The 27,836-nt window shown below is 42.3% G+C and overlaps 1 protein-coding gene across 1 annotated transcript; it reads right to left on the bottom strand.

The window, feature by feature from the left end:
• Nucleotides 1-973: 973 nt before the first annotated feature.
• Nucleotides 974-27,836, bottom strand: wnt3a (wingless-type MMTV integration site family, member 3A). Its single transcript, XM_079569436.1, has 4 exons — nt 27,694-27,836; nt 17,672-17,913; nt 5,496-5,761; nt 974-3,527 (listed from the first exon to the last, which is right to left on the bottom strand). The coding sequence occupies exons 1-4, from the start codon at nt 27,807-27,809 to the stop codon at nt 3,048-3,050; spliced, it is 1,104 nt and encodes a 367-aa protein (XP_079425562.1). The 5' UTR covers nt 27,810-27,836; the 3' UTR covers nt 974-3,047.

Raw genomic sequence — 27,836 nt, forward strand, 5'->3', positions numbered from 1 at the left:
TTTTTCATTCTTGAAACTGGATGACACTTTTGGTACAATGCTAGTTCCATCCAATTGTACACTATTACCCACTTCTACCGTGCTGCCAGTTTTACTTTTCATGTATGAGCGGGAAGATTTGCTTTTGGCTAACTTCCTGTTGGCCAGCGTAGGGTACAAACTACTTCCTGTCCACATTCTAACATGAATTATAACCAAAATAAGATAAACAAAACAGACGAAAACTTGCGTAAACGTCAAGTCAGGAGTGTTTAAAAAAAAAAGAGTTCAGATGGCAGTGCTAGTCTATCACTTGTTAGCGTTAAAGTAGCGTTAGCCTTTAGCTTCAAGGCAAAAACAGTTGTGGTTATTAACACAAAAGTCTCCTCTGGTGAAGTATTTAAAGTTATAAACATAATTTAAGTATTTATCCCACAGCTGCTTGTTTTCTTGTTTTCCCTATGTTCTGTTTAAATATATTTAATTCAACAATACACGGCTACCTCCTCATAGCAATAAAACATGGCTAGGTCACAGTCTGCCTATTGTCGGGGCAGGGACTCAAACTTACGACCAAATCCCAAACAACAAGTCAATATTAACAATATTAAAAGATCTTTTAAGCACAGCCTTTTGATGGGACCCCTTGTCTCAGTGCTCATAGCGTTAGATGCCACTGGAGCTGGCCTCCGGTGGGGACATTGTTGAAGGGCTAAAAGGCGATTGGGGGTCCTGGTCTGAGCTGGCGAGGCCTAGTCATACTGTGCTGCTAATCTGCCCTGACATCTGCCTTTTTCAAATACCACAAGCATCTATCTTATTTAAACATGGCGCCAACGTTTTTCACTTCTTACATGTTGTGAATAACATCTGAACTTAAAATTCAAGCTTAATATATCAAATAGGCCATTTAAAATTGAATTGACTAAATTGAACTAAAAGGCCAATCCTTTCTTATCCTGTTGCATAATAATAGAAAACTTCTCCATAAAATGAGCTCTGGGGGAATGTAAATGCTCATAGGGCTTTGGTCTCAGGTCGTTCAGGGGTCAGCCTCACTGATAGACACTGGCTCGACTGACCTGCATTGACTAAAATAAAGAAAAGCGATCCAGAATATGTTCAGTGTGTTCAGTTGTTTCTGCAGTTTTATTTTCATGTTACAGAGTTAACAGTTCTACGGGAGGCAGTCGGACAAACAGCAGTGTGCAGTCAGTGAGAACAAAGATGAGGTAAAGGCCTACAGTGTTACCAGTCACACTGCTGCTTTAAATGGATTTACGGAAATATATATTTACATTTGCTAATATGTACACAGCAAAGAATAAATAATAATAAAAAACAACTTTTAAAATCCATGACACAAACTAGTTTGTACAAAACTTTGGATTTAAAAAAGAATAATTAATTAGAACTCATGGACATGCCGATGATGCATGGATGGATAGACACAGGTATAAAGTGAAACAAGGACAAAGAGAATGAGTAGCGTATTATACATGAGTACAAAGTGTGTGTATGGCAGAACTGGAATCATTTCTATTGAAACAGCTTGATAGGAATCTTGTAGGCAAACACAGGCCTGAGACAGCAGCGCGTTGGCTGTAAACAATGACTGATCAGCAATGCTGACACAAGCAGTGAAATGGCACTTTGTCACAATCTTTTACCTTTCGTCTCAGTAGTTTAGTCATCTCCAAACAATAAATAAAATTGCATTTCAAATAAAGGGGAACAGTAGAATTTACGTTTGGCCTGATGTTAAGCTTGACAAAAACAACTACACAAAAACAAAATATCGACTGGTCTAAATTGTTAAACAGGATATTATTATACGCATTAGTCAAAACTTCACATTTTTTTCAACTATAAAAAGATATGTCTTTCACAGAAAGAATCAATGTACAAATATACACAGAGACACAAACACACAGTAAAACCTAGACTCAGACACAGGCACACTGTAGCAGCATTAGGACACAGAGCTGAATGATGCTGCTGGTTTAGTTCAGGAACAACACAATTATCTCCCAGGTTTTGGTCACGTTTTACTGCAGTTCAGAGCTTATGTTACAGGAGAAGCTTTTTAGTAAAAAAAAAAAAAAAGCCAAAGAAATTGGACAGGAACAAGTAATGTGTTTTTATAAGTCACCAGTGGCACAGCTAATACTGACTCAGATCAAGCTTCTAATTGTCACTGGGACACAAGTGCTTACCTTTTGTGGATTAATTTAGTTTCTCTGGAAATAGCTGAGAAATATTTTAATCTTTGGTCATCTTTTTGTTGTTGTTAATCACATGGTACAAACAGTAGAAAACTGACCAATGAGCTGTGACAACCTCTGCATGAATGGATTTGATTTTCTATTTTTATGTGTTCACTTTCCAGGAAGATTTGTAACAGGATGTTTTCACTCAATAACTGGTTTGAGAGAAAAAAGACAAATGTTAATGTGTTAGCTTAAGAGCATGTAAACAGTGTCATAACTACATTCACTCAGGTGCAAGTGCATTCTTCTTACCCAATCACTCTTGGCACACTCATCCACATGGGATTTTTGTATCGTAATGGCACACAGCGAATCAATGAATACTGGTGCGATGGGTGGACACCTTTCCCATGAGTCAGACTGACTGGAGTAGACAAGTATTGCTACAGAAAAGAGAATGCATGTGTGTACTAAAAAGTTCTGTGAGAGGTTGAGCACTTAGTGTGAAAAAAGTTAGCAGTGCAGCATTATAACGTCTTTAAAAAAGGAAACACAGACAAGGCATCACCAATATGGTGTTCGTCTATCATTCCACAGTCTTCTCCTACGTCAAAAACATAAAAAAAAGTCTTTACTGGCTCTGGCTCGTCTCTCCCAATAACCAGTGAGTTTTCCAGTAGATTAAGGCAGGCCGACTCCTTTCAGCTTCAAAGCGCGAGGAGACAAAAGCACTTGTGTCTTCTGCCGGCTTCACAGGCAGTCCCGACAGGTTTTTACAGTCCCCCGCGTCTTCTGCCCACCGCTCTCTGACATTTTGGTGAATACAAAAAAAAAAAGCGCACAAGCGGGCGGCGCGTCTTATTTGCAAGTGTGCACGTCGTAGACCCTGACGCACTCCTGGCAGCTGACGTAGCAGCACCAGTGGAAAATACAGTGGCACTTCTCCTTGCGCTTCTCAGTCCGCGTGTTGTGACCCCGACCGCAGCACAGGAGGTCGCAGCCGTCGATGCCGTGGGACGTGAGGTTGCACACCCGGTCGCGCGTCCCGAACGAGCCCGTGTGCGGGTTGGGGTCGCAGAAGTTGGGCGAGCTCTCGTAGTACACCAGGTCGCGCTCCGTCGGGGGCTTGAAGTAGTTGTACTTGGGTCTGAGCGTCTCCACCCAGCCCCGGGACTCGCGGTGCTTCTCCACCACCATCTCCGAGGCGCTGTCGTACTTGTCCTTCATGTAGTCGCCGATCACCCGGAAGTCGGGCTGAGACCACCAGCAGGTCTTGACTTCGCAGCTGCCCGACAGGCCGTGGCACTTGCACTTGAGGAACATGTTGTCGTTCACGGACTGTGAGGGAAGAAAAGGGGAAAGGTATTTTTGTTATCGACATATTCGGTAAGAGCCTACACCGCAGAAATAAAAAGGAGAAGCAGAGTTTGATCGTAACGTATTCCTTTGCACATATACCAGGGCTGCCAACTTTTCACCAAACTTTGGAGTGAGACTTTGGTCGGTCCTGAGCTGGGTGGCCTTTTTCATGGCGATAGTGTCTCATAATCGTATTAAATTCTAAGCCAAAAACAAATATACGTGAGCACATCAGGAGCTGCATGATGGATCAGAGGGCACTCTGATGGGGGGGTTTGGGGGTCCTCCTCCAAGAATTTTTTTTATAATTCAGATTTGATTTCCTGCAATCTGGTGCATTTTAGATCGTAAAGAATAATTTTAGCTGGTCTATTTACTGGTGTTAAAGAATTATATTTCTGGGCCCCTTTCAAATTGGGGCCTCTCAGCAAATGCCCAGTGGTCCCCCTTCATCGCTACAGCCCTGCCAAAAGGTACAATGACACAATGTCTTTGTTTCTCTGCGTCAGTCATTCCAATTATTACCAACAAAAAGCAGCACAAGCTTTAGAAAATATGAAAATGTGTATTTTGCAGTATGTTAGAGCATGTTTGATGATTAAACTTTGAATATGATTATTCAATGTAAGGCCTCTAAGCTAAATGCTAAATCATATTCAGTTAAGTTCGTGGGACAGCCATCCAATAGCCACTAAACGTTATCTAATAATATGTTAATGATGGAGAAACCAAAGAAATACTATAAATGCCATGAAACGGACATCTCATACCTAGCCATACTTTAACATTGGGCCTGGCCTCACCATTCATTTGTGTACTGATGCTGAATTCTAACAGGTCCAGGAAGCTGTTGGCTAACACAAACCATTTGAACAGGCTCAGAACTAACGCTACATTTCTATGATTTCTATGACATGCACCTTAGAGATCGTAGGTAAAGTCAGGAGAGGGAGTCTGTTTGTCCGTTGTGTTTGACCCATCTTTCTACAGTTGGCCCTGGAACAACCTCCGCCCGGGGACCCATCTCTAAATGTCTGCAATCCAACAATTTCCCCAACTCTTCAAAAAGAGATAAAAATGTGTGATTTTGATTGATGTAGTGATATGTGATAGTGTTCTGGCAAGCTTTACAAAATCATTTTGGCTGGTTGGTGAACGCTGCTTGTCAACCTTGAATTATGTCCATACTGAAATCTTTTAATGATTTGATTAGATTCATTTAGGTTTATTTCAGTTTGAGTTTAAGGAACTTTATTGTCGCTATAGAAGATCATTGATGAAAGGATAAAGGTAATCGGCAAGGCTGCATAGTAGCTCAGTAGTTAGCACTTTTGCCACACAGAAAGTCCTGGGTCGGATTCCCAGACAGCGCCTGTATTAAATTTTCCACATCTGGGTAGGTTTTCCTCAAATTGTTTGGCTTCCCACATCAGTTACACTTTAAAGTGATCAGGCATTACTTTAAAGCGTTTACAAACAAGATAGTAAGCACGGAGTTAATGATATATATTTCAAATTGTGTTTAAAATATCCATCATTAATTCCGTTCTTTGAATATGTTTTCATAATTTGTTCATGTACTTTGTTTTGTATTAGTTCATGACAACTAACTAGTGTTTGTAAATGCTTTGTATGTAGATATGCCTTATTAAAAGTGTGAAGCTTCAACCAATTCAAAAACATGTACAATACTGTAATCCTCCAATTTGTACATCCTAACTCCGGCTCAAGATCTTGGGATTGTTCCACCGGCACTGCGCTTCCCTGCCCCAGTGGCATTGAAGGAGGGGGTCAAACACAGAGAACACATTTCTAAATGGGGACAATTAAGTAAAACAAGCCTGCCCCCACGACCCTTAAACGGAAAAGTGAAAGAACATGGATGGATGGATGGATGGAGTTGTGAAAGTTTGTGAATGTTTATCCAAAATCAACGATTGCACCTACCACCCTCCCCGCCTCATTGTTGTGCCGGTTCATGGCCGATCGCGCGTCAGGCCTGTTCTCTCTGGCGTCGGCAAACTCTCGGGACACCATGCTGCCGAACTCCACGTCCTCGCTGCAGCCGCCCCACTTCCAGCCCTCGCCGGGCGGGCCCTTGTGCCGCGTGTCGCACCCGCAGATGGTGGCCGAGCCCTCGGAACAGGCGCGGGTCACTGCGAAGGCCACCCCGGCAGAGGCGATGGCGTGGACGAACGACGACTCACGGGTCGCTGCAAAATAAGAACAGAAGAGATTAAAAATATATAAAGTGATAAGGGACAAATGAAAACAACGTCGAAGTCATATAAAGCATACCAACTCTAGAAACATTGAAGATTAGAGAGATAGCTGAGAAACATTGGCTGAAACAAAATAAAGACGGAGGATTCAATTAGTGAAGCGCAAATGCCTACTAGTATCTCAAGTAAGTACCTTTCGTCAACCCAAAACAGAGAACTCTTTTCGTGCTTGTAACCATGATTGATTTGTCGCTGGGCCAGTCCCTGCGTCTATGAAAGGCTACCTCAAACTGAGCTGTCAAGTGTCTAGCTCTCGTCTATAATCGTCTGCGGTGTTGTTGAGCTCATGGAGGCGGAGGTGTAGCCCAGACTTCAATGGCCTTGTGTCTGAATTAGGGCAACAGCGGCAGGACCTCGGGTTTGTCTGTGCGTCTGACATAGCACAGGGATGACTCACGCGGATCAGGATCTTCCAGCGAGATGAGAGGAAGAAACCCATCTGACAGGCCTATCATTAGGAGACTCAATGAGGCTTTTGAACGTTTTAGGAAGCGGCCCCACACCAGGGCAGGTCACGGAGCTAATGAAAGTAGTGCCCAGCAAATGTGGACGTATACAGTGTATGCTTGAGCTGCTTCCTTGCAATTGCGTCATTGGTTGCGTTCATGTCATTTCATGCAATTCTTAAGGGCCAATGCATGAGTTTCAACTGATGTCAAATTAGAACCATTACAATAACAACAAGCAATTCAATCATTGATGGTTTTCGTCAGAGAAATTACAGAAATAGATACAGGCAGCATCTCTGGAATCGCCCATATATGGTCATGTTTGAAAACAGTTAAGGGGGAAAACAATTTTGAAAAAATCTAAACTTTCTCTAATTATTCAAAAACTACTTTAACAAACGCTGAAATATGAATATAGTTTATACTAAATAAAGATACAAAGACATGGGGAGGAGCAAAGTGGTTCAACACCCCATAGATACATTAAAAAAAAACGGAAAATGCTAAGATGATGCTACATGTTAGCATCGGGCTAATGCTAACGGTTTGCTAGCGCTAGCAACAACTGACGTTTTTTCACTTCTACTGCACAATCTGTTGTGAGAAAATATCCATATGGACCTGATTTAGACTTGACTTTATTTATATGTGAAAAATAAGTTCATATTCCACCAGAAAATGGTAAAAAAAAAGAGCGGAAAATTGTGTTTCTCTAAAGATTCTATTTTCCCCCTTGGCGAGGCCACGCCCCCTTCTATGACGAGATGCCGTCTGTATCTATGCTGTTAGCTTCTGTTAGCTACCTGTTTGAATTGAGCGTTCTATCCCCGTACAAATGGATGGTGAAGCCAGGCCCTGGTTTAAAGTATGGCATGTCCGTTTCATGGCATTTATGTAATTTCTGCGGTTTCTCTATCATTAAAGCCACACCGCGTAGAATTTTACCCAATAAATAAAATTGAAATACTTTAAATATTTTATGAGTGATATATTCATCATTGAAAAATACCTCATAAATGTACAAACAAACATTTATGAGGCTCACCCCTGCTAAGATATGACTGTAAACGTTACTGGGAGTGGGTACGTCTCCAGCTCGTCTCCATGGAGATGTGACGAAAGCTGTAGAATTTGAACAGATTAGTTTCCCATCCAAGTCCATTCTTTTATTACACACTGCAGCAACAGCATTTTCTGTGTCATTAGGAGCATGTTTTAACAGTATAGTCCAAAATGTTACGCAGTGTACCTTTAACATGATTTTCAGTGGGTGTTGAATGTGTATTTAAGCCCACAAAAAGCAGAAGCTTAACGGCATATGATTCAGCTCAGAGTCCACTTTTAACATTCATAAATTTCTAACGAGACTTTGACCTCACCCAAAATGTGACTGATGGGTTGACAACAGCGGAAAACATCTGGACTGAAGATGTGCAATGTTTAAAGCAGTGCTGAGTAACTTGTTTACTTAAATAAATCCTTTTCGTAATCCCTCTGGGGGTAATGCAAGTGTTAATGGGATGATTCATCTCCCCCTGGTGTCTTTGGCCAGAAAACCACCGGTGCAACTGCCACCGGGTCGGAGGCACCAATACACACTAATGGAATCACGAAGAAGAAGCTAGCACGCCAACGGGCAAAGCTAACTGCGGGCTAGCGCCACTTAAACAGTTTACAGTCAAGTCTGAATGAAAAAAAAAAAGATCTCCATTGTGTTATTGGATGTACAATATCCCTCTCTCCCTTTGTCTTTTCTGTCAGCGTAGTATTTACTCTCACGGACAATTAATGAGTAAAAAACTGCAACATGCTATGACACCTGCAGTGGCTCTTGTGGCCTCTAGGGGCATGAGTTACTTAGGCTAATGGGATAGTGCAAATATATTGAACAGGCTAATGGATGTATTCCTATGGTAAAGACTACTTCTTGAGTGAAATAAAAATGAAATAAAACAAGATTCCAAAGATGGAAGAAAACTAAACGTCAAGCCGAGCGTGCTTATAAAATAATATGTTCAGATGGTGACGCTAGCCTTTAGCTTAGAGGATAAACAGCTTAAGATTTAGCCAGAAGTTTCCTCTATAGTGAAGCATATACAGCCTGAGTAAAGTTTTTTAACATATACTGTAAGTAAGTATCCCACAGCTGCATGCTTTCTGACATGTATTCATGTTTCTCAAAAGTTATTGTCTCTGTATGAGATACCAGTGTAGTCGATTTGACCAAGAAGGAGTGACTAGATATTTTCATTGCACTATATTGATCTGGCCATTAAAAACATTACTACACAAAGAGAAAATGACAAGCATCCATTGACAATTTTCAAAAACACTTAAAGGTGCACTAAGCAACTTTTTAGGTGAAAAAAAATCGTAATATTTGCGTGCATTTGACCTTTTAATGACTCGGTGGCATTATGGGTGCAGCATGGCACCTCAGTTTTCCCTCACAGTGGCCTCTATGACGCTCCAGGATCAAATGTTTTTCGAGGTTCGTACCAGGAACTGGCCAGAAACCCCCAAACAGTTGATCCTGGAGTGTCATAAAGGCCACTGTGAGGAAAAGTGAAGGTGCCATGCTGTACCCATATAGCCTCTGAGTCACTAAAAGGTCAAATACACGCAAATATCAAGTCTTTTTTTTTGTCACATAAAAAGTTGCATAGTGCACCTTTAAGTTTTTACTATGTAGGGTTAATCCATTGTAATCATTTGGTCTTTTGATGTAAAACAAACACTAGCATCAACTTCAATCTCAACCTTAATAAGAATTTAGAATCTTATTTCGACAGTGTTGCTATCAAAAATGAGGGATTTCAACAATTGTAGATTTTCCTGTTGATGTTTCCTTAAATTTTAAATTCAAATTCAAGACGACAAACTCACCCTTCATACATGCTAGGTGCATTGAACCTGTCAAAGGCTTAGTGGTTACGTTACGGCTTGGCTTAAAATAGACGCCTATACAAACATGGAGCGAGCCTGTCTATATTTATATCTACAGAACAAGAACAGCGCAGGCAGAGCAGGAAAAAAAAAAGCGGTGAGCATAAAGCTGAGGGTATGAGCTCCTCCCTTACAGCAGGTTCCAACCAGTTCGGAGACAAAAGGGCATTAGAAACAATGATGCAAGAGAAAAGGTCTTGCTGGCATCTTCCACCACCCAGCCCCTGAGAGCGAGAGAAGGGCTCGGTGCAGTCAGACTCTGCACAGCTGAATGGTCAGAGCATTACATTCACTTCATTACAGAGTGGAAAGTCAAAAAGATTCTCTGACTCTGAGTTAGGAAAGGTGATGGCACGCAAATACTATCTTTTAACTTTTTTGCTGAAATGAAGACCTTAGATGTTCATTACAGTTTAACCCTGTCTGTCACTCATGTCTTGCACAACAGTCGAGCTCGCCTCTGCAGTTAGCCAGCGCACTGTTTGCACTATGATGCTATGTTGCATCGAAAATGGGCTAATGACAACAAGAGCAAACTGGGCTTTCAACTTCATTTGGAAACATATTGATAACATCTTTTATTATTGATCACAAAAAAGGTAACGACATGACAAGTGCTTGTCAGATCTGCAAGGAGCGAAAGTAGAGTGCCTCCAATTGTGTGTATTCATGACACATATTATCATTCATTTATACGACAAAAAATTATTTTCTTTTTTCTTTTTATTATTGTATTGGCCCTTAAAGAGACTAGATGCAAGTTGGTAATTTCATGCTCACTACTGCCACCTCAGGTCTTAACTGCAGGTCTTAACTGCAGTCTCTATAGTATTCTATAGTCTCTATAGTAGTATAGTAGCTATGGTAAAAGTTTTGAGTGACAGTGCAGGATTTTAGAGGCAGTTGTGGTGAATAGGTCGGGGCCCATTCTACACAATAGGACATGGCTGGAACATGTAAGGGGAGGAAAATACTTAATTTTAACATTTTTAAACACTTTAAACTGTATAGTCCCTTAAAGTGCATATGACTCATTGTTAACTACTGTATGTTAACACACATATATTATATTAAGATTTTGCTAAAATGACATAAATGGACAATTTGAAACTGTTGCCGTGCAGCCATGTTATGTCAATGGAAAATGAGAGGCCAAACCATAGAAATCATACCTCTATCTATGTCACTTCCTGTCAGTGGCTTGAAAAATAAAATAAAAATAACTTTTATTCCCAACAATTCATTAAAATTGCTTCTTCACTAAAATAAAATAATTATTACTTTCAACAGATGTTATCCATCTAAAAAGTCATTTTTCAAAAGCATTAAAACCTGACATATGCACTTTCAGTACAATGCACACACCATTTGTCTATTTTGGCCAGAACATGATTGAGATAAATACAACTAAGTATCAGATTCATCCAAACAACCTGTATTAGCTTCACCTGTCGCTCACTGCCCATCACCGACCTGTGCGTCTCAACCCATCACCTCATTAGCCATTCACACAAACACACTCTATCCACTTCTTCATTCTGTCTTTTTCATTTTCGAGCCTCACTGCGTTCGATCGTCATTGCACCTGCAGGGGTCCAAAATATACAGCATCCTTTCAGTGAACTTTACAACGCGGCTTTAAGCTCTCTCCTTGCTGAAATTAATTCTCATGTATACTTGGAATTTTGCAAACCATTCAAATTGCAAATATAGCCTTGGTGGGGCTCCTTTGAAGCAGTAGCAATTACATATTTGTGCAAACTCATGCAGTCCAACACTGTCATAAAGTTTAATTTACTTTACTTTTTTTTTTTCAACAACAAATCACCAGCTTCCCCAAAAGTCCCACCGTGGGGCTGAAGGGCCATGGCTTGCTAATAGCACTGAGAGGATTTGCTTCACCTCGGAAAACACCAGCCCGAGGATTAGCAGCACATCTTTTCTTGCTTTTATGACCCATTTATGAGCTTTCCAGACACTTTTCCTGCGACGGGGCTAAACTCTGCCAGACCCTATCAGCCTAAAGTGGTCCCTGCGACCTGCTGGGGGGCTCAATCCCCTATTGTGCTGCCACTGTCACGCTGCGTTAGCTCCACAATGGGCCCAGATATTTTATATGAAATTTGCCCTGGTTGGTGATTAGTGGGGACCAAGTTAAGTCATAGCAACACAGAACTATGCACTAGCCGGACCGCGCTAGTCGGCAGACGGGGGGAAATCCCTATTCAAATGGTTTAATAAAACAATCTAAAGGGCGTGTGAATGGGGAAGAGCACTTTTTCTTTCGCTTAATCTCATGGTTGCGAAGATATTGTGCTCGGAGCGGCGCACACTGGGGAGTAGGGCTAAGGTCCCCCCATCAAGCCCATTTACCACAGACCTTCTTTCTCCCGGGCAGTGGTTAATGATAGCCTACACCCCCGGTTCGGAGGGCCATACGTCTCCCGAAAGGGCTTACAGCTCCCGGCTCATCCTTAGCGGTTGTACGCGCTCATCCTCCGGTTACAGGTCGCAGCCCACAGCCCCGACAACAACTGCTCGGGGAAATTGATGCAAAATGAGTTTTGGAAATAGGTGGATAAAACTGCACTCAAAATCCCAAGGTTCAACATGTAAACACAAAGTTAACAATGTATTCTAATTCCAGCTGGGTTTTACGACAAAAAGGTCTGTTACTTGCTAGCAAATGCAAGCTCAAGCATCTAAACAGTGCTTTGTAACGTACGTTTTTAAAAATACGATCATATTTGTCCAGCGCTCTGGTCTGTGCACTCACTGGCTTCCTGTCGCTCAGAGAACAGACTTTAAAAGAGCTCTGCTTGTTACAAGTCTCTTTATGGTCTAGCACTAACAATAATAATAATGCATTGGTTTTATATAGCGCTTTTCTGGACACTCAAAGACGCTTTATATTGCACTATTCATTCACTCCATACTCGGTGGTGGTAAGCTACTATTGTAGCCACAGCTGCCCTGGGGTAACTGACGGAAGCGAGGCAACCAGTCTGCGCCATCGGCCCCTCCGACCACCACCAACCACTCACTCACTCACTAGGCTTCCTGGTGTTACTAAACGGTCTCCCATCCAAGTACCGACCAGGCCCTTCCCTGCTTAGCTTCCAAGGTCTGACGGGATTGGGCATAGCATAGGCGGTATGGCCACACTAAAGTACATCTCTCACATGTGACAGCCATATGAACCATCTTGGGTCTGAGAACCTCAGGGCGTGGTCTCCTGCTGGTTCCCAGAGTCAGGACTAACTACGGTGAGGTTGCGTGTCTTCCTGAAGATGTGAGACAGGCCTCAAGTCTGACTACAGTGGGTTGCATAAGCATCTGTCCTCCTTCAACTTTTGCAAACCCCATTTTTCAGTTTTATATTCACGATTGTGTGTCTTTTACGTAAAACTTCTATTAAATATATTTATGTTTGTAGTCCATAGTGTGGCAAAATGTCGAAAAGTCAAAGGGGGATGGATGAAAACAGTCTTTTTTAAAGCTGTGCATACAATAACTACTTTATCTGCACCTCATTTATTTATTTTGTTTGTTGACTTTTAGATGTCGTTTTTATGTCGTCTCGTTCTGTAAAGCACTTTGAATCGCTCGGCGTACAAATCGCGCTCTACAAAAAGAAACTTGCCTTTCCAACTATGCATGTTTTAAGTGGAAGAGGGAAAACTGCAGCACATGGAGGAAACCAACCGAGGCATGGAGAGAAGACGACAGGAGCAGAGCGCGAATCTGTCAAGTCTACCGTTTTGTCCGGGGGAATTGCTGAATTTGACCTCTCTCGCAGCTTGGTAGGGGTGGTGGGAAGGCTCGCTGCGGCGCCAGAAAATGTCCCTCGAAACTTGACGGTAATGGTCATTTGAGATCAGTTCGTTTAGGGTGGGACGGCCCCCTGAGAGTTTGCGTTTCAAGTCCCTTTAGGAGGAACCGCTCTAGACCGCTATGACATGTTCGTAATGGCTTTAACTAGTGCTAGATGCATGGTTTTTGAAAGTTTCCAAGAGATGCATTGTTCTTTTCTTTCTTAAAGCCAGTGCCAAAACAAGAAACTTTGCATTGCTAACTGTCGCACAATTGCCATTCTGTAAATACATCCTATAACTAAACACATAAAATGACTAGCTTCTGTGGCTCTCTGTTTCCTAGTTTGAACTGCCAGCGCTTCGGTGTGTAAAGAAAATCCAAAAACGTCACTCTAATGATTTACGGCAACACTTCCCAGAGGGGATATAAACTAGTTCAAACTGAATGGATCTGGCCTGGCCCCACACAAGAGGTCACTGGGTCTTCCTTCACAACAAAAACTGAATAACATCAAGTATGGGTTTAAATCACGAGAACATTAATCTAGTTGCGAGTAGCTCTAACTTTTAGACTCCCTTTATATAAACACTTTTTCTTGCTTGAAATGATCAAATAAAACTACCAAAAGGACAAAGCGCTGTTTTGAAAGTTTGAAACACATCCGAAACATCAGAGAAAAAGTGAAATCGTCTAACAAGTCAAACACCCAACTAAATCGTAACTCAGATCTAGATGAACATGCTGAATTTGGGTTATGTAACCTTTCTTGATATTCCTTTCATACAGTGTTCCAGCATGAAACTCATTTGAACGTAATGGTTTGTGTATGTATGAGGCACTACAGGCCTGTACCTGTGTGGCTCGGTAACACCTGTAACACTGTGACCGTCTCCTTTTTCCCTGGGCCACGCTCCCCTCACTAATTCTATCATGACTCATAAAGTCAGGCCTGATTATAGTCGTATCGCGCGTCGGTCTTCAGTAAATACCTCAAATGCGGCAGGAGTGCTGGGATTGGCTCACGGGGCCGAGAACACCTGCGCAGCCTTCCATCGCCTTTCATCACGGCCAGATTCCAGCGGTGCATGTTTTGACACTTTGGTTAATGTAAATTAATGAGTGCTGACGCAGACGTAGCCCAAAGGCAAAGGGCCAAGCGCAGGGGTGTGGAGAGAGTGCAGGTAGGAGAACATGTGAGCGCTGAAGAGGCGAGAGGCTCTTCACAGACAGGGAAACTTTCTATGTGCGTAAACAACTTTGGGTTGATCTCAATTGTTATACTCAATTATCAAAAGGAAGACAATTGTTTCAGTTTGATTCATGTTTGGTGTAGTGTTGAAGTGTACAAAAAACATGTAGATAGGTCCCTTTAGCTGCTTTTACAAGTTCTAAAGGCCCTTGTGCTAAGAGGGCATGACTTTGAAAACTGGAAAACAAGTAGATGAAAGAACATAAGGGGGATTAACTGCTGCATTAATGAAAGAATGTAAAAAAGAAGAAGAAGAAAGGAAATAAAAGCCTTAAAACAAAAATGTAAAAGTGGATTGTAACACAATTTCATCCCAAAGATCCTCAATGATGTTAAGATCCGGACTCTGTGGTGGCCAATCCATGGGTGAAAATTATGTCTCAAGCTCCTGAACCACTCTTTCACAATGTGAGCCTAGCGAATCCTGGCATTGTCATCTTGGAATATCCCCATGCCATCAGGGAAGAAGAAATCCATTGATGTTATTCAGGATGCTCAGGTCGTCAACTGATCTCATTCTCTGAACCTAGACTTGACCAACGGCAGCAACTCCAGATCAGAAAACTTAGTTAAATCCAGGTGGACACCTTTCTTTTGGTCAGGCAGTGTATTTTGGTACTGTCTCTCTGACTGAAATATTGATATTTAAGCAACGTTCTTCCAATTAGTGAATCAATGGCTTCCTTTCCCTGCTCAATTTAGCTTTATTACCATCCAAATGATGTTGGACGTAAATACAAAAGGTTCCTTTTTTATTTATCTGTTGTAGGCCTCATTCTTTCCATCATATTAATTTGATTTCTGCACCAATTCCCAAACAAGGGCTAGTAACCATAATTTTCCATTATGTGTCAGAGGATGAGGCGTGGAAGTCCTGGTCAGTAAAAGGCTATCCATGCTAAGCCTCTAAGTCAATAAAGCTGCTTTCTCATCCTTTTGCCCTGGCCTTAAAAGACAGGAAGAGTCCAACACACGGCTCAGACAAACAGACACCAGCGCGGACAATGGAGCGGAGGCATGGACAAACCCCTGGCATCAATCAAAATCCAATGAAATGGGAACCTCTGGTGACTTAAGTTCTATCAAAGACCAAAGACCCGTGAGCCCCCTAGTCACTTCTCCACAGTCCCGGGACAATGGCACTTAATCCAGCCACTTCGACCCCTCACATTATTAAGGGCCTGAGTGACCTTAATCCAATCTAAATGATTTACTAAAGCCTCGGTAGCAGCCTCCCCTTTTCCCCTCACGAACCCGCGATTTAGGGATGCGCTTGGCGTTTTGCACCACAATGGGGCTCCAGAGGAGAACCCCTATCGTTAGCCACCTACTTGGGTTTAAAGCACCTCGACGAACTGAGTTTATTAAAAGCAATTGGCCCGCCTAACCTCCGCCCCCCCTGTGTCTACGGATAAGGCTGGGACGCTCACTGCATTGTCAGGGGGCAACAAAATACACCACCCCAGAGAGTTGGTCTCTAACCCCAGTCAGTTTAAGTAATTAGGCTAATATATAAGTGAAAGGTTGTGCGGAAAAATAAGTTTGCACTGTTAAAAAAGCTTTACTCAGAACATTATGCAACCCCATCTATTGGCATAAACACAAATGATTTTGGACTATCGTTTTTTTGGGAGTCACGTGACTAGAACGCCACCTGCCTCCATATTGGATGATGTTTCTAATGCCAAAATGTCAAACTGAACCTGAACTCTGAATACAACAACTGGGTACTGCACCAAATACATTAGCATAATATTACGATGTATTATGCCTAAAATGCTAACGAATGATTGGCAACTATGGTTAGCTTACAGGTCTAAAATGACATCTTCTAGCAGCTAAAAGATGACATGTAAATGTTCGAAACCTTCAGTGTGAATGTAAGTGACCAAAAAGCCGATTTGGTTTTAGTTGTGGTAGTGGTTTCAAACTTCTAGAGACAGATATCGATCAGTTTCTGCGTAATCCATGGGAAGCTGTACGGTGCTGACTGTCCTGCGTTACCATGGATACATCAGTTTTAATAAATATAAATCTCTCCAGGGGTGCAGCGCAACATTTTTGGGTCCTGTGTATTTTGGTGGACCCACACTAATAAAATATTAACCCGTAATGTTCTAGAATGAATTTTTCTGAAAATATTAAATGCATTTATTTGTATGTTTTACTGTGAGTGTTTGAACTGAACCAGTGCTTAACAATAGTAAACTACATTTCTTCAACATTTTGTGCCTGTACGCTTTAGTACATAGGACAGACTGGGGAGAGACATTCAGCAAATTGTCAGAGCTGAGGATTAAAGAGCCACACGTGACTCTCAAACCACAGATAGAAAATGTGAACCAATGACATGTTGTGTTATGATATTAAAATAGGCCTATTATGCATGTGCCAAAACCTTAAACCTTGATTTTTTTTTTTCTTTTGTCGATTGTGCATTGTAGAGTGGGGATTTTTTGCGCCGTGAGCCCATGATTACAGTCAAATTACTATAAGGCTAAGTGCTAATACATCATCTGGTAAGTGAATGGGAAAAATGTGCTGAGAAGAACTCAGTAAAGTCTGCTGTAATGCGCCTGAGATGAGCATAGGGCCAGACAATCACAGGGGATTCCCTCCAAAAGAAAACTCTGACAAGACCCGACTCACTCTCTCCTCTTGATTGTGTACATTATTGCACCGCTCCGCGCTCGCTCAACCCAAAGTCTATTTGAACATGGATTTGAATGAGCAAAATGAATGATGCGCGCGGGGAGCACGGCTATTCAGATGCAAATGTCAGACATGGGGAAGATTGTGCTCTGTTTATAGACACAAGTTTTTCCTGAGTGCAGTTATAGGGCTTAGGATTTCAAAAAATAATAATAAATCAGAAAATTAAGTGTTCACGATCTCAAAGTAGAAACCTTAAAAGTCTATCATTTCAATGCTGATTGGTTCATTGGCTTTAGACGTTGACAAACAGTTTCAACATTTGGCTTTTCAGCAACACATTTTTTTTATCATAGGAAAGTCTAATGGTCATGTGCTGGAATTGTTATTAATTATGTAGGGCTAAGTTCCAAGGGAATGTCTTTCTGGGCTACATCACTTTAGAACAGAAATGCAATAGCCTCTTTCTTTGAATGTTTGACAGGCTATTCCAGAGTCTTTAAGGCCTTGATGTCTCAAACTCAAATTTCATTTATCAAATACAAACAGAAACTGACAATTCCTATGCTTTTTCATAACTTCCCATGACAAAGAGACAACTCAGGCAGAATACAGAGAAGTAGAGTAGCCAAAAAATCAATTCAACAAGGAGTAGTGTCGCTTTTCATCACTTACAGCTTGACTGACTGTGGGAAGAGTAACTTTTCCTCTCTTTTCCTCTGTCCTTACCCTTGTCCAGCACCGGTCCGAAGATGGCCAGGTTGTTGCTGACAGTGGTGCAGTTCCAGCGCCGGCCTCTGAACTGATGCTGACACTCCTGGATGCCGATCTTGACACCTTCGGCCACGCTGGGCATGATTTCCACGTAGTTCCTGCAGAAGCGCAGCTGCTTGGGCACCAGGCCGGGGATGCTGCCGCACAAGATGCGCTGCGTGCCCAGCGATGAGTACTGGTGACCAACTGCTAGTGACCTGCAAGGACAACAGAAAAATGTTTCAAGTACTTTTTTCCCCTTTAGTTTCTCTAACAGAGGTAACATGTTTTATACGTAGTTAGATGAAAAGTAAGTTAACCATTATTTGTCCCTCATTGTAGCAAAGTACAAAAGTGCCACATTTCAATCAAGAGGTAGTAGCGAGGCAAAAATACTTCATTAAAATAAAGAACTAAAATCTAAACTTCAATGTAGTAATATGATAATCTTTTTGTTCAGTTTCATGGCTAACGGCAGACTGCTGTGTGCGCTCGAGTCATTTCGAACGGCACAGCAGCCTGGAGCCCATGGCTGAAATTTTCGCATGGATTTGGGAACCAATCACAGAACGAGGAGGGACGGCAGGATGATGACGCGCTATTCGACATACGGAAGTTTGTAGTTAGTTTACAGATAAAAAATGAATAAAAGTTTATTTACAGATCCAACATGACAGCAGCAGATGCAACGCCATCTTTCAATCAAGCTTTAGGCCGTGTTCTAAATAGTTTAGCTAGAAAGTTTACAGCGGGTACGCCATACGTCATCGGATACAATTGATACGATTGGCTGTGGCTACGTGCAGACATATATGACAGACATTTGTGGCGCCCAATAAACGGCTATGGACAATCGTAAACCACACCTCTCCTATGAGAAAATGAATTGTTGGTCCCCAGACTAAATATCACTTGTGACCATTGACCATTGTGACCTTGAAACCATTAAACTCTGAAACACTGTAGCTGGAGGGCAACCCAACCTGTTGTGAAATTGACACTCAATCTTTAGTAAAAAAGGTAAGGCAACTATTGACAAATGAGACGATTAGGAATTCACCAAATGGCACAATTGGAGGGCATACGGACCTGGATATTAGTTGTTTAAGATCAAGCAAATATATACGTTAAAAAAAAACCTTCAAATGGTAACAAATATTTGATCAATGTAGCTATAACTATGTTTTAGCTTTTGTGCTTTCATCCTCTATGCCAGGGGTCACCAAAACTGTCGCTCAGGTAGGAGTCAATTTTGATCAACATCTTGGCAAAACAGCTCTTATCCAGTTCCATGCATAATGGCTTGGTATTTGTGTGGTTTTGTGCACCAAACAATATGAAGACGTGCAACACAATCTGCAAAGTTGCAGGTACATTTTGCAAGGTCTTGTTAGAGATGAAATGTCATAATGGGTATGGTTATTAGCTGCATTAGCTGTAGGCTGCTCATCCACAAGTTGTAACTGCTTGTGTTTGGTTGTCCTGATTGGGAAATGTGCTGAAACTAGAGTGGAGACGCAATGAAACCTCCCTGTCATTGAACAAGGTGAGGAAGAGCCATTTCCCTCCTCTGCTTCTATGTAATTTGACGTCTGCGTTGTTTGTTTATTGGCGGTATCACACGTGTGACTATTATTAGCTGTGCCCCGCCTGATCCACCTCACCTGGCCTTTGTGCCTATTGAAATTGCAGCCTGCCACTTCAGGAGCAGCCTTGCTTTTGGTGGAGATGAAAGTCCACGCTCCATCCAGAGGTCTTCATACAGACCTTAAGCTGACAACTGCAGAGCTTCGCCTTGTTATTAACTGTCCGCACACTCCGACATGCCGTCAGCTTAGGCTAATGAGCGTCTAAACCCCGGCATTGAAACCTCTCAGTGTATTAGCTCTTGTAGCGCGCAAGTCGAAGCCCTTTCTTCTCTTCTAGGCCCCGACATGTGCAAACTTGGTTCCCTGATTACATCTGTGTGTCTTGCGCCTTTTATTGCATTCTCTCGGCGCTCTCGATTAAGTTTGCCGGTATGCGCTGACATTGTACGGCTGCGTGCACAAGTTTGGAAACGCTGCAATTATAAATGGCACTTGTCAAAGAGATGTCAGCCTCATATTTATTAGTGGGCTGACTTGGACGATACTCTTAAGCTTTTTATTACGGGATAATATCAGAGCTGAACCAGTGAACTTGTGACCCGACGTGCACCTATTAATTAAGCGTTGCCAAAAATATTATGCCCACTTGGTCGTGTCACGAGTGAGGTAAACTGTTTAAAAGCCGAGTTCAAATTATCTTTGGCACACGTCGGCACAGACGGTACAAAGTAGCTGTTGGCAGAGCAGACCAGCCCGCGACTCGCATCAGTTTTTGCGAATCACGTGACTCAGCCCCCGATCGCAGATAACAATCAAGTTTTCAGGTTACGCAAGCGCCGCTCATAGCTCAATTAAGACATCCAACCTGGAGTTGATCCTGGAGTTGACACCCAAAAAAGGAAATTGATCGCGTTGTACTCTTTTGGTGATGATGCAAGCACAGCACTTTAATTCTAATCTTTTAACTTTAGGCTAATCATTTATTTATGCATTTATTCCCTTCTTTAGTTTAGTTTAGTTTAAGTTAAGTTTAAGTCCCGAGGAAAGTTTAGAATCTCTCTACCAGGGGAATTCACACCATGCTTTACTGACCAATGTTTCAATCAGAATAATAGGCAGAAATATGTTTTCCAAAGCTTGATGTCTCAGTTGTCTTTACAACAAGTATTGTTTCCAGGCTTGCAGAAGTCGAGATCCAGAATGGAGCTCTGTGCATGCAATGTTGTATTGCAATAAGATGCTAACTTCCTAGGGTTACGAGTGTTTCCGACAACCCTCAATTGTGACAACCTACCAATCCGAAACATCGTCATTCCCACAACCCTTCATTAGACATCCCGACAATCCAACACTTTTTGATACCTCTATTCCGACAATAGTTTTAAGCATAGCCTGTTCTGTTTGTAAGCTCTACCATGCTTAAGGTTAGGGCTAAGGGTAAGGGTTAAGGCTAGGGCTAAGGTAAGGTTAGGGTTGGGGTTAGGGTTAGGGTTAGGGTTAGTTTTGGGGTTAGGTTTGGGGTTAGGGTTAGGGAAGAACAACATCAACAATAAGAGACACATCATGCACGTCGGTAGATGCCTCTGACGAAGACGGAAGTAGTTCCTTGTCCGTCGAAACGCGTAAGGTATTTGAACAGCTTTGTTTGTTTTTACCTAGTGTCTTTCAAAAAGAAACCAAAAAACTAAAAAAGGTCAGGGTGAGTTTGTAAACTCCACTATGCTTAAGGTTAGAGCTAAGGGTAAGGGTTAAGGTTAGAGCTAAGGGTAAGGGTTAAGGCTAGGGCTAAGGTAAGGTTAGGGTGAGTTTGTAAACTCCACTATGCTTAAGGTTAGGGCTAAGGTAAGGTTAGGGTTAGTTAATAAACTCTACACTGGCCAACAGGAAGATAAACAATAGCCTATATACAGGCATAAAATGATGACACAGTTTTTTTAGAAAATGTCGTGATCAAACCTGAGACCACAATGCCGCAGTAGAGCAGGTGTGCAGCCTGTAAGTTGCTTGCTAACCTTCTCTGTGTATTGACCCATTCAGTGTTGCGCCGCGGCTAATTGCTGATCACAACAAGATTACCTGGGCCCTGACACTGGCCCGGGGCTGTCCTCCTCAGACATGTGACCCTTTGGCCGATGTATTCACGCATACCGACCTTGAATACCGCCATTATTACATTTTAATGCTCTGTGTCAAGGTGTGCGTAAGACATCAGCTGACCTGCCAACTGAACCGTACTGTGCGGGTGCGAGATTTCGGCAGAATTTCTTACAAGACCAGACCGCGTGGAGATAATCATAAACGCTGCACACCAGGAGCAAGTGGCGGCAAGTCGGAAAGGACGTAATAGGAAATCGCGTTTGTCTGCGTTGTGTCTGCGTTGTCCATCAGTAAACGGGGGCGCTGCTGTTACAGGCTGACCTCTGGTTGGCCCTTGTCAATCCATGGCTTCCAGCGATTTAGGCCTCTTGCAGAGCGTATAGAGCTGCCATTCGTGAAAAAGCGAAGCATATTTTTACAAGTGTTTACTGGAAACTGAAGGAGGTGAAATCTAGTGCCCCAGGTCTGCATTTTTGAACAGATTTGTTGCTTGTCAGTCTGGCGTTGATGCTTTAATTTTGCCCAGAGAAAGAAGAGGTTGTCAAAACTGAGGGTGGCAAACTGCAACTTCGATGCTCTCTTATGTGTCTCAAGTTGATTTATTGTGTTGTCATCTAAAAACACTAATGGCGAATAAAGTCCTTTGCATCTAATGACGTTGGAAGGGCAACACCACTTGACCACTCTGAGGAAGTGAGCCATTGAAAACCACACTTGTCTGATCAATCTTTGTACCAGGAATTCTCAAAGATGGGAAGAGATGGCAAACTTCCATTCAGAGATATCGTAATGCAGGAGAGCTGTGGTTGGATTTCCTTATTTCGGGAACCTAAAGAATTGCAACGACTTGCGACTTAAAGCTGTTGAAAAACTTGAAAGGTTTCATCAAGGTGGGCAGCAAGCCAGACAAAGCAAAAGTGCCGAAAGTACCCATACCGTAGTGGGCTATGCATCACTTCCTACTGCAAGCTTGTACAAAACGGAGCAGATGAACCACTTCAAGTTCTAATTTGTTTTTCTTTAAGAGTCAATCGCCTTTTATCTCCTCCGCTCGTATCGTTTAAAGCCCCATGCGTCACTCTGTCTCATTGAAGCTGACTAATGGTTCTTGCTTTTCTTGTGTAACCAAATTGCAGGGCACGTTGCACTCGCGATGATTTACGATTTCAGGACGATTGTGTTCCATCACTTTGGTCGGGGACATTCACAAAGCATCGACCAGCTTTGGGAAGAACTTGCAACCTTCAAATACACAAACTGTTGTACACATTCAAAATCTATACAGCACTTTAGCAAACCTCTCCAAGCTCCATCTCATCCCGCGTAGGTTTTTTAATGCATATTTCAGCAAGCCCATGCAGGGTACCTCCGAATTACCACTTTTCGCTGGTGGGCCCCGGGGCCTTGGAGTCGACTTTGACATCAAGAGAGTATGTTTGGGAGAAGGAATGCGCGGCAAGCTTTCACCTCCAGGTATTTATCTTCAGAGGCGGGGTGGACCGAAGGAGAGGGGGCAGGGAGGGGGTTTTGGAGTATCGCGGATGTCCTAAGAGTCCAACATCAACGTCCGTTTAGGCAGGAGGAGATCGAGAAGATGAGGAAGTTCAGTATAGACGTTGGGGGGGCTAATTGTTTACTCATTCATTTATTGATTTTTCATTCTTGATCATACCTTAGAGTTCTGGCCTGTTCTTTACCTCAATATTAAACTGCAGACTTAGATTTCTATGACGTCAAAAGAGTGCAACCAACTGCAGTAATTGGGTGGCTTGGGGCTATAAGTTAATCAACAGGTCTATGATGGAGGTTGCATTGAATAAATAAAAAATATATATATATGTTTTTTTTTTTTTTAGATCAGTCAGTTTGAGGAGAACAAAAATCCATCATGACCGGCCCAAACATCTATTTATTTCATATTACAACCGCATAGCTGCATTATTCAAGCTTATTTTCATTGATGGACGTGAATTCAAGTCAATAAATCCTTCAATGTGGCAAATTTAGCAGTTTCAGCCAAGTGTTCCAAGTACTTTGTGAAAGTATAGTCTTGCTGTAGAACAGGGGCACGGATTCTGACTCATTCATTTTAATGTTATAGTTTTTGGTGTGTTGTTGGATAATCTGGGCACTGGACTTCATCATGAATAGAAATGAAGATGAAACCTGGACATTTTGAAGTTTCGGTTGTTGTTTAATGAAAACATCATAGAATCAATACAGGGACACTGACTCCCCAACTATTTCATGGATTGGACATCGTTGTAGACAATTAAAACCATCACCATCATTACAACACTTAATTCCAACAAGCAACATCTCCTTTTGCCTGGAAAAACCCAGACTCACTCCTGTACCAACGATTGAGTCCGGTTAGAGTCGGCATCAACTATTTCCAGAAAACATTCGCAAATAGGAAGTGGGCTAAACCAATCAGAGAAGGGCAATCAGCGATGTTATTAGCGGTTCTGTGTTAACATTCAAACAGGCTAATGCATCACAAAACTCTCTGTCGATGTGTTTTTTTGGTCATTTACCGGCGATTAGAGCAACAGATAGTTACAGTTAGAGTTGTTAGAGTGACGCCGCTCGCGAACAACACGTGACCACAAATAAACAGATCGGATTGCACAGATCGGTTTGAGTTTGGAAGCTCTGCCCTCACAGAAGGATATCATTGTGGATGCCAGGCTACCATCTCTTAACAGTAAATAAAATGTTATGATCGAAACCAATGGAAAATCGATGGAACAGCCAGTTGATCTGTGCTTTTATATTGTTCAACATTGGCTTGAGGTGTTTGTGCAAGCTCTCAGGTGTCCAGAAATGTTCCACTGTAAAAGTCTTAAATTCTAAACAACACAAATCTGAATGACTATTTTTGACGTTTTGAAGCATTGGCTGTAGTAAATGAACAATGCCATCAGTCTGTACTTAAGCACTTGACCATGGAGTGCTGCACTGTCAGCAGCGCCATCGGGGAAGCGTGCATTGATATAGATCAGAAATTTTAAAGACACTGTGCACACCTTACATGCTCTTGGTCGCTACAAGCCCCAATTTCTGCACATCATAATTCCTAAGCCTGACTTTTAGAGTTTCCATTGCTTCCATGCCAAATCATGATTGCAGCTCATCATGCTATTAACAGCGCAGAGGCTCTTCACAGTCTAGAAGTACATTCGTCTCATAAATTTTGCCAAGTCAGTGCCACGGCGAAGAGCAAACCACCACCCCCCCACCCACCCCCCCCGCAACGCATGGTAGCTGTGGCACGTATACCCAAAACAATGAAGATGCTCTCTGGGAAATCCTGAAAGTCGTCCCATTATTTGACTTGGGATGAGTTGCCATGATACAGAAATACATGCAGCGCCGCGTGACGTCAGCAATATGAGACTCTGGGTGAAATAGCAAATACAGCGTGCCCAATGTTTAGTTTAGCTTTTAATCTTTGACAATTCAACGCCAAAACCTTAAAGTACACGAGTGGAGCCTGGCATTTGTGATGACGGAATGGTTTCCCGGTGTCAGTGTCAGGTAGGTTAGAATGTTGAGTTGTTGGCTAGACAGAAAACAAAGAGACGTTATAGTAAAAATAAACTACTTAAACTTTTACCCATTATTGTGTTTATATTCGATAACAACCCTGGAGTATTTTTTGTTTGTTTCATGCGGACAAATGCTTAAGAAATCCCAGGGATCTCCGCAATGCTCACAATGCACACACACTGGACTCATTCTGATCATTTTAGTGCTTAAATTGCCTTCATTACAAAGCATCAGTATAACAAGACAAGACAATAACTGGGCTACTAAGTTTGTCCCTTCATTTTGGGGCGGTACTGTGTGTGTGGTACGTTCTCCCTTGTGTCTTTGCATCATTTCTTTAACTCGGGTTTCCCCAATACCACGGAAAACACGTACAATAGGGCTCTATCTGGGTCCAAAACATATTCTGAATCTTGGTCGGACCCAATTTGCTGAACGAAGGCCAAACGATTCATCATACCCCCACTGTAATTCCAGATAAGTTACGTAAAAACGCTAAGAGAGGCGCCCAGGTTCCCAAATATCCCCCTGAAGTGCGTTTGTTTGGCCGAAATCTAAATTCAGCCGATCGTATGTGAACGCATTAGGAACTATGAGGCGATCCTTTGGCTCAAACCAGAGGGCCACTTCTTCCCATTGCCTCAGTCCAAAGGGCCAGTGTTGAGAGGATTTCCTTCCAGCTGAGCGTGTAATTAGTTCCTCATCAGAATTAGCATTGGGGGGGGGGGGGGGGGGGATCATTTAAGCAAAGGCCCAGTGTCTGAACGGCCAAACTTGCAAACATTTCAGTACGCTATAAAAAAAATAAAAAAAAACAGCATGAATAAATAATTGACAAACGCAATATTGCCCGAATAGAAGGGATGGAAGGAGAGGTCTGCGCCGGATGTTCATAAGAAATAATGCACTGTGACGTTAACATTTAGCCAAGTGCAAGAACCGATTTTTTTCAGAAAAGTGTCTTTCAGCGACAGGCCCCGGTTTGACAGGGGTGCGAAAGGGGTGCACTGCAAGCTCATTCCCCTCAGTTTTTACTTGTATCGCAATTCAATTTATCGACTCTCGCACTGCAACTTAAATGGCGTCAACGCAAATCACTTTCACGCAGACTTTTGAGGAAACTCCTTGTTAACGCCGGCCTCGAAACGCTGAAGTATCGATTCGGCGGGTGGTGAATTTGTCCGAGTTTTGGGTTTGGGTTTGAAAAATGTCATCGAGAATTATGCAGAATGATCAATTTGGCGTTTTCCTTGGTGCGACGCGTGTTCATTTACGTATTACGGAGAGACAACTCATCGGTGAAGTTGACAAATCATAAGACCTTGATCCCACTGTTAGTTCAATGATTCAACAGTAGAAAATGATAATCCCAGAAATGTTGCAAAAGGCCTTACAAAAAAAGTTTAAACTCAGCATTGTATGTAATTTATCAGAAATTGTAGATCGATATATGATTTTTTCGGATAGAACGCACAAAAAAATAAGTTGAATTATTTATACAATCATCCATAAAGTCTATATTCTGAGATGAGTCACGACTGAGTCAGAGTCAGGGATGTTGGTCACAGTCTGCAGGTTTGGTAAACAAGCGTACACAAGAAGTAATTACAAAGATAATTTGGAAAGTTTTGGATCCCATTCAAAGCTGGCCCCAAAGTCTGTGGCAGCAGTCTCCTCAAAGGGAGCTGATTGAATGAGCGGGCCTTCCCCTGCCTGGAGTTAGCATGTTCTCCCCAAGTCTGTGCAGGCTCGTTCCTCCTTCACAACCCCCAGTGTGACTCAAACACAGGTCATTTAGAATAAGTTATCAAACAGAAGATACGTAGGAAAGCATAATAGTAGTTTTTCCCCCCCATATCGTTAGCCACATAGCATAATTGCCTAACTCATTTTTGTTTTTTAATTTTGGAAAACATGTAAACAGACGTTTTATAGGAAACACATTGTTTTTCTCTTATTGCCATTTTAACAACACAAAATGACTTAGGCAGTTGGGCTACGTGGCTGACGATATATACAAAATTGACAATTAAACATTTTACACACATTTTCCCTGAAATTACAAATAATAAAATTGTTCTATTATGGAGTGAATTTGGCATAAAAAAAACAAAAAACAAAAACACATGTCCTAACACAATTGTGACGAACCAGCAAATGATGGCGAAACAACACAAGGCACTATTTCACCAGAGACATTCAAGAAAATTCAAGTTGATTTTAGTTTTATCGAACCGAACCGAACCGAACCGATTGATTTATTTGAAATTTTCTTTTCCACAGACACATTTTTTTTTTGAACAAAACGCACATCTGCCTAATGTCGTGCTATAATGTTAGACTCTGTGCTGTGTATAGCCTTCTGCTTTTAGATTTTTTGTTTTTGTTATTTGCCTCCCTTTTACCGCTTGAATTACTGTCCATTTCTTCATCTCCGACTTTTCCCTCGGATATAGTACCGCATTTTGAAATTCCCCCCCTCACGTGTCCACGCAAACTGCACCTGCCGCACTCGCAACAACAACATCGGGCAAACTGATCAAAAGGACGCCGCGGCCACTCTCCACGCACCCAAAGCTCTCAGGTGTCACGAGACTTCTTTTTAATTCTTTCAGCTCCTCAGCCCCCAGTCTCTCTCTATTTCTTGAGGAAACGCGTCCCTGTCAGAACGTCAGGAGCGCTGCCCGTGTGCGCTGACGATAGGCTGTGGGTACTTTTCATACGTGCGCAAAAATAACAACAACAACAGCAACAACTTACCACCAGATGGGATAACTTGCCATGGCGTGCGTGAGCCCGCAGAGCACGAGGAAACATCCAAAGAGTATCATCCTTAAATTGTCGCGGAACGAGCGCTTCAAAACGTCTCTCCACATCCACTCGTGCGGAGCTTTACGCGCCGA

Source organism: Gobius niger (genome assembly GCF_951799975.1).
Source record: "Gobius niger genome assembly, chromosome: 13".
NCBI classification, from domain to species: Eukaryota; Metazoa; Chordata; class Actinopteri; order Gobiiformes; family Gobiidae; genus Gobius; species Gobius niger.